Source organism: Fragaria vesca, linkage group LG5, assembly GCF_000184155.1.
Source record: "Fragaria vesca subsp. vesca linkage group LG5, FraVesHawaii_1.0, whole genome shotgun sequence".
Taxonomy (NCBI): domain Eukaryota; kingdom Viridiplantae; phylum Streptophyta; class Magnoliopsida; order Rosales; family Rosaceae; genus Fragaria; species Fragaria vesca.
In genome coordinates this window covers 11,116,769-11,124,882 of record NC_020495.1, presented here as the reverse complement: position 1 = coordinate 11,124,882, position 8,114 = coordinate 11,116,769, and the positions used below count along the sequence as shown (strand labels likewise).

The 8,114-nt window shown below is 37.2% G+C and overlaps 2 protein-coding genes and 1 pseudogene across 3 annotated transcripts in view; all 3 read left to right on the top strand.

Moving 5' to 3' along the window:
- Positions 1 to 717, top strand: part of LOC101311871 (probable peptide/nitrate transporter At5g62680-like) — a 37,734-nt gene extending 37,017 nt beyond the window's left edge. The window contains exon 5 of the mRNA XM_004301260.1: positions 189 to 717. Coding sequence (XP_004301308.1) covers positions 189 to 717 — 529 coding nt within the window. The remainder of the gene's footprint in view (positions 1 to 188) is intronic.
- Positions 718 to 2,754: 2,037 nt separating this feature from the next.
- On the top strand, positions 2,755 to 6,143 carry LOC101306428 (annotated as a pseudogene). The gene is made up of 4 exons (XR_184661.1): positions 2,755 to 2,993; positions 3,084 to 3,301; positions 3,473 to 4,026; positions 5,087 to 6,143. The product of XR_184661.1 is annotated as a probable peptide/nitrate transporter At5g62680-like (transcript).
- Positions 6,144 to 7,479: 1,336 nt separating this feature from the next.
- Positions 7,480 to 8,114, top strand: part of LOC101311582 (probable peptide/nitrate transporter At5g62680-like) — a 2,487-nt gene continuing 1,852 nt past the window's right edge. The window contains exons 1-2 of the mRNA XM_004301259.1: positions 7,480 to 7,689; positions 7,833 to 8,077. Coding sequence (XP_004301307.1) covers positions 7,575 to 7,689; positions 7,833 to 8,077 — 360 coding nt within the window. The 5' untranslated portion in view covers positions 7,480 to 7,574. The remainder of the gene's footprint in view (positions 7,690 to 7,832; positions 8,078 to 8,114) is intronic.

Sequence of the window (8,114 nt, the reverse complement as noted above, 5' to 3'; positions counted from 1 at the left end):
AAGCTTTGCAGATGGACAGATCAATAGGTCCGAAGTTTCTTTCCCACCAGGTTGGATGAACATAACCTCCATGCTCGCACTTGCTATATGGATCTTGACTTACGAGAGGATTTACCTCCCTCTAGCCAAAAATTCAGCAGATCGTCGCAAACCGATCTTCGATTCACAATGACACAGAGAATCAATACAGGCATCGTCCTTTCGGTTGTGACAATGGTGGTGTCTGGGATCGTAGAAGAACACAGAAGGAAATCTGCATTGAAGCATGGCTTGTTTGTTTCGCCCACAAGTTTCGCATTGCTGTTGCCACAGTACTTCTTGACGGGACTGACCGAGGCATTTTCTGCTGTTGCCATAATGGAGTTCTTCACCATGCAAATGCCGGAGAGCATGAGGACTGTTGCTGGAGCAATCTTCTTCCTTAGCTTGTCGGTTTCGAACTACTTAGGCTCGTTCGTAGCCAACATGGTACACAAGGCGACTGAGGGAAAATCTCCATGGGTTGGAGGTCACGACCTTAACAAGAACAAGCTCGACTGCTACTACTACATCATTGCTGCTTTGGGGGCTGTGAATTTTGTGTACTTCAATTTGTTTGCAAGACATTATGTGTTGGTTAGTAAGAAGCCTGGTAGTGACAATGGGAAAGGAGAAGTGCAGCTAGAGAACCCGAATCCGATTGCTCGTGATAGTTCAAACGAAGAAAGCAAAGCTTGAAGGGTTGAAAGTACTGAACGTAATTAGATTTTTCTTGTTGCATGTCCTATGATCCTTATGTAGAATCGATAGACAGTTGCATTTTCTTTTCTTTTATCAACGTTTGATCTAGTATGTGGTTAAGGTCCTGTATTTTCTTGTTTCTTTTACCCAATCACCCATGACAGGATTCTACAATAATTGAAACATGTTGAAATTATGAAGAAAGATGTGAATCAAACAACATCACGTACAGGATTATTAGCCTCAAGAAAAAAATGAAGCTACACTAATAGTGATTGTGATCTAAATCGATTAAGCAATGCATGTGGATAGTATGAACTTGAAAATTAAGCTATGTTTTGCAGTATGAAATCTGCAATGATGGATGTTGCCAATACTGTTCAACTATGTTATCAAGTCATTAATATAGGACGACTACACATGTAGCTAGCTAGAACAGTGGACACCAGCAGTTTCAAGTTAAGTGTCCATTCCTTTTAATCAACACACACACATTTTCGACAAGGGACGCAAACTTAGTTTGTTTCTATGGTTATCGTAATTGTTGATCACTGGTTGGTTCAAACTTTGTCGGCTTGAGTTTTCAAAGCGGTGCTTGGACTAGGGAGTTGAATTGATAACGCGTTTACTTATTTAAAATGGTATGTATGGATATGATGATTGATTTCAAACTTGGTTTTACTATCACTGTTTGAATACAAGTGGATTTTATTAATAAAATCAGGAACTCGATCATTCTTGATTGAATAATCCAATCCGGAGTTCAATAACCTCCGGAGTACTTAATGGGTAAAAATATCCTTAGTAACCTTAATTTGCCCATAATTACCTTTTTAGGGGAAAAGTTTAATTTGCCCATAACTAAAGAAAGCCATTTGCATTGTGATTCTATTTCCATATATAATTTTTTGAGAAGATATTACCATATATAGTCGGTGCTCAAGGAAATTGGTATTTCCTATATCTATCTAGTATTTCTTTCTCGAAATGAATTCGTCTCTGATTTTCCACTTGAAGCAAGTAAGTGTTGTATTGTTCTTCTGCATGGTCCATCTCTTACAACAATGTCATAAAAACCGCTAGGCGGTAGGCCGGCTAGCGTCAATACGTTTCATCACAGGCTAGCTCTTACCAATTCGATTATATGAGGTGGGTTATATGTTAAGTATTTGATTAACATAAATAAATATTTTAAGCAATTATTATACCCGACTCAGCTGCAGCTAGACACTATATATGAAAATTTCATCTATCTAGTACGGCTCAAACAAACAGAAATACCCCAAATACTATAGATTGAAGTCATTGAACGGATGTGTGGAGTTTCGTATATTTCATTATAGTTCTATGATTAAGATTATAATTTCCTAATTGATCCCTTCGGCTCAGACTAATTGAGGAGGCTAGGCCGTCGGTTAGAGAGTTTTTAAAACATTGCTCACAACCCAGCTGACGTACACAAGGACTTGGAAGTCGAAAGATATATATTTGTATATATAGCACTCGACGTCAAAATTATCCATCCACATGGTTTAAATCTCAACGGAAAAAACATCCTTGAGCAATTTCTATAAATATATAGAAAGCAAAGCTAATTTTGATTTTGTTCATCGATCACTACCTGATCGGTGAAAATGATATGTCTATATAGATCTTTTACTCGCTTGTGCTCGTCGTTTTAGCTCAGTATTCTTCTTCCTATTTGTCCAGGTAATTAAGAATTGACATGCATCAGTGATCATATTGTGTACGTGTGAAAAGATTTAACATCACCCAGTACTGCCGGAAAAGATTTAACATGCTGTACAATAGAGTTCACATTCATAACGTCACTCCCAGATTTTGAGGCTGCAGAGACTGCAGTCAAGATTTGCAACTTTGATATGATAATTGCTATTGCTATCCTCGTTAGCTTGTAGCTACCAGACAAAGATTAATCAACAAAGTGAGAAACGTATCAGCATCATGTAGTTATGAGACATACCCCATCCCATTCTCTCTTGTATATTTATATCACGAGCGAGGAAGAAGATCAAGCTTACATATATATAAGTGGGAAGCTAGCACCTCCAGAGATCATACCATTCGAGCTCTATAGCTAGCTCCCTCAAAACTAGCTAGATCTGTGTTATACATGTATGATATGCAAACCAACACAGAGAAAGAGCTCACCAGCAGAAACATGGATGAGAAGGATGAGAAGGCTGCAGTTACAAACTCAGATGAGCCTGAAGTTAAGTACAGTGGGATCAAAGCCATGCCCTTTGTTATAGGTAAGGAAATGGGAACTTGTTTCGAGATTAATTTGTTAAGGTCTGAATTCATCAAGTATGTAGTTGAAACCAGTTATTTATATATTGCAGGGAATGAGACCTTTGAGAAGCTAGGAACACTGGGAACCTCATCCAACCTGTTGGTCTATCTCACCACAGTCTTCAACATGAAAAGCATCACAGCTACAAATCTTGTCAATATCTTCAATGGCACCATCAACGTTGCTACCTTGCTAGGAGCCTTCCTATGCGATACATATTTCGGCCGTTACAAGACCTTGGGATTTGCTTCTGTTTCTTCTTTTGTGGTATTTGATCTACATATATACTGATTATTTCTTTGTACTCCCAAACTAAACCTTTGTGCTTCGTTCGTGTGCATGCTTATTGTTCACACTTCACACTTCACACTTCACAGTAGTATGAAAACTAGTAGACTGTCTGATTCGTACTTTGTTTCTTCTCTGGTGGATTAATAGGGAATGCTGGTGCTAACTTTAACAGCTGCAGTTGCACAGCTACATCCTCCACACTGTGTGCCAACAGGGCCATGCAGTGGCCCAACACCATGGCAAATGGCATTTCTGTTGAGTGGCCTAGGATTACTAGTTGTTGGAGGTGGTGGGATTAGACCCTGCAACTTATCCTTTGGTGCAGACCAGTTTAATCCCAATAGTGAGTCAGGGAAGAGAGGTCTCAGTAGCTTCTTCAATTGGTACTACTTCACCTTCACATTTGCCATGATGGTTTCTTTGACAATCATCGTCTATGTGCAAACTGATGTGAGCTGGGCATGGGGTCTGGCAATTCCCACATTTCTCATGTTCTTGTCATGCGCAATGTTCTTTTTGGGTTCCAAAATCTATGTGAAAGTGAAACCAGATGGTAGTCCATTGACAAGTGCAGTGAGGGTTTTAGTCGCCGCAGCCAAGAAGAGGCGGTTGAAGTCACCGGAGCAACCGTGGTTGTCGCTTTACAATCATATACCAACCAGCTCAATCAACTCCAAGATTCCCTACACTGATCAACTCAAGTAAGAACATCTTTAGCACTCTCTATTATAGTTTTTAACTATTTTAGAGAGTGTGTTTAACTTTTTTACATAGTTTAGGAGCTCCGACAGACTAGCCAAAGTTCAGCTATTATTTTAGCTATCTCGCTAGCCAAATATAGAGAAAGCGAGATAACTCAGATGAGGCTAGCTATAATTTAATACATTTCTTTTAAGATATTTTACGTAATATATAAATACATTTAAACTATTTAATCTTTATTTGAAGCATAATATTAATGTAATGCTAGCTAAAATAGAGAGCATTGATGCAGACATATTTTTAAAGTGGTTAGCTAAAATGACATATTAGCTAATTTAACTAAAATTTAACTCAAAAATAACTAGCATTGTTAAAGATGTTTTAAGTGAACTATATAATAGGTGAGGCTGACCTATTAATATAATAAGTACGTGAACTATATAATAGGTGAGCCAGAACTAAAACTAATAGGTGAGGGTGACAGTTCTGGCTGTTATTGAAATTTGGCAAGTTAATTAGGCTTAGAACTATCAATCATGCCTTGCACATTCGACAAAAATGTTCCAGGTAATTAGTTCAAATGGTCTATTCGATCAATTGTGCATATTTGCCTCTTACACTACCAAACAATCAATCTAGCTAGCATACCAAATTCATGCAACTCGTTGAATAGTCGTATGATCAAACAATGGTAAAATTGCCAAACTATATATTTAGCATCATACATTAATTCAATAATAAGAAATATACATACTCTAATTATAGTAGTTTACGTTACTAATTATTATATATTTGATTTCTTATGTCGTTTAAAATATTGATGTTATATTTTATATTTACATGAGACGCTCTTAAGTTGTTCATCGTAACATGTTTAATAGCTGAATTATCACTCTAGCAATATTTTAAACAAACAATTTTCTTTCAACAAACAAATTAAACTCAAAACTTTTTCCAGTTTTCAACTAACTGGTGCGATGTACATGGCTTGTAAATGTTGATTAACATGTCCACTTTCTTCAATTTTCATATCGTTTACTCTGTCTCATCTGTTCTCAGAGTCCTGGACAAAGCTGCCATCATCACCGAAGAAGACACAATCAACTTGGACGGATCGGTAACAAACCCTTGGAAACTCTGCACAATGCAAGAAGTAGAACAAGTGAAATGCCTTGTTAGAGTGATCCCCGTATGGCTTTCGTCCTTCATATTCTACATTGCCATGGTCCAAATGCAAACCTCTGTAGTCTTCCAAGCAATTCAATCCAATAGGCGCCTCAGCGGCACCAGTTTCGATATCCCTGCCGCGACGTACATAGTCTTCTCAATGGCGAGCCTCACACTCTGGATACCCTTCTACGATAGAGTCATTGTACCGAAACTGCGAAAAGTTACAGGAATAGAAGACGGTATCACCCTGCTTCAAAAGATGGCAGTTGGGATGGTGCTTGCATAGTAACAATGCTGGTGTCTGCCTTAGTTGAAGTGAAGAGGAAAACTTGGCCTTGTCTAGTCCCATAGGAATGGACACTAGAACAGGTGCAATATCTTCCATGTCTGCCTTTTGGCTCATACCACAGTTAACCATAATAGGACTTGCAGAGGCATTTACTATTATATCTCAAGTGGAGTTCTACTACAAGCAATTCCCAGAAAACATGAGAAGTATTGGTGCAGCTTTTTTGTTTGTGGGATTTGCAGGGTCGAATTACTTGAACAGTTTTTTGGTGTCGATAGTTCACCATACCACTAGTCGTAATGGGTCAATTGGGGACTGGTTGCCTGAGGATCTTAACAAGGGGAAATTGGATTACTTTTACTACTTAGTTGCTGGATTGGAGTTCATAAATTTGGTGTATTTTGTGCTAGTCGCTAGGTGGTTCAAGTACAAAGGAAGTGGAGGCAGTGTGGCATCTGAAGTTGGGTTGGAAAATATGCAATCTGAGAACCATCTTGTTTGATAGCTTAGCCAATTGTGATAAATGTAGAAATGTCATATATAATATGAATATGTCTTAGATACAACGGTTCTACACTTCTACACAATGCCGAAAGATTTTATATACTTGCTACTGTATATACAATAAAAAAAATATCATATTGCATACATGCAATGACAATAAAGGATATAAAATGATTATATCGAAAGGAGATTAGCATAGCGAAATTCATACTTCTTATTTTGCAATCCACCCTTTATTAATTTCTTCTTTTAGTTGAAACTCTAATAAAAGAAAAATTAGATTACTAAAAAGTAACGCATGAAACGTAAATTACAAGAGCTTGAATATTTCACTTCCCATATGATTAGAATTGCACAAAATACTTCATTACAACAAATCATTTTGAGCTGGATACTCATGTATGTCTCGATCACACTCAACGCGTGCATGTTTCTAGTCCACCAAGTACTATTTGTATTGTGTTTGACTCGAAATCTCACCATCATGCATGTTTGTGAGATATTTATCGAATCGTCATGATGCTTAGTTTTCAATTATTAAATGTGCGTTATTGTGAAAAAAACATCAAAGCTACTGATCAAAAACCAAAATAGTACAAATACCAAACATACACACTAGTACTAAGCGGACTGACAGATAGAACATACCACAAACGTCCCTAAACAACTAGTCATCATGGATACAAACATTCACAAATTAAAGTCCATCATCAAACCATTCATGAAGAATAGTACTCGAATCAAACACATCCAGTGTCCAAACCCAAAACGCAAACCACTGCAGACCACCGGAAGAAAAGATCTCCATTTATAAGCAGAATGAAAGATAGACGCATGTCGTCCATGCAATACTGAATCTGGCTGGAAATAAATAACATTGCTGTCGTTTACTTTCTCTCAATAAATGTCTGTCTGATTTCATATATAAGAAACGCAGAACTAAAAGAAGCTTTGATATCCAAATTCAATGAAAATGATGAGTGACTTTGCATGAGCCTCATGTCGTGTTGATTCATATATGTCAACCATGCATGGAATCCTTTAACAAATCGAACACGTCCGGTACTAATTAAACTTATACCAAAAGAGCTAAAACCTCATACTCCCAAATCTTCAGTTAGATTCTTCATTAGGTAATGTAAAAGATATTTCATAATATTATCAGGAAATTAGTACATATTTTGTTAAGATATCTTTGTTTTTAGGAAGTGTTTTATTTTGTTTGATAAGGAAATTAGTCAAGTTTAGTAGATTCTTACTGTTTCTCTTTGCCAACAGAAAGTCTTTCTGCAATGGGAAATCGCAGAAACAAATGGACTGATAGTCAAAGAGGACAGACTTGGTGGTCCAACAACTACATATATAAGTATAACAAATCTCAGGAAAAGTGAGAAAACACATTTGTCATAATCAAACTGGTAAAATATAACTAGTTGTGGGCAGGTAAGATTCCTATATCTCATGACTAGCTCCATCATTTTACCTTTTCATTATTTTATTGCTTAATCATGGAGATTTTGGCCTGAAACTCTAGCACTGACTTCACTGTTAACAACCCAGAAAGAGTTTTAGAGAGACTGAACCATGGAGAACAGTGAAAGAGAATCCATGGTGAAGGTGAAGGTGAATGAGGATCAGTGTTCAATAGCTGAAGAGAAAGTAATCTACAGAGGATGGAAAGCCATGCCATTTGTCATAGGTGAGATTTGAGAATAACCCTTCTCTCAGTTTTTTTGATCTCCCTCATGTGGTTATAAGTTTTTTTTTTCTGTTAAATCATATATAGTTTTGGTGTTAGTGTTTTGACTTGATTCTGAGTGACCCTTTTGCATAAAATTTTAGGAAATGAAACCTTTGAGAAGCTAGGAGCCATTGGCACCTTATCCAACCTCTTGGTCTATCTCACTAAAGAGTTCAACATGAGCAGCATTAGAGCTAATACTATACTCAGCATCTTCAATGGCCCCACCAATTTTGCTACTTTGATTGGAGCTTTTGTATCCGACACATACTGGGGTCGTTTCAAGACCATTGCTTTTGCTTCAGTCGCTTCCTTAATGGTACTTGAATTATACTACCAATTTTTTTTTTCTTCGAATATTTACTATTGATAAGGTCCATAGT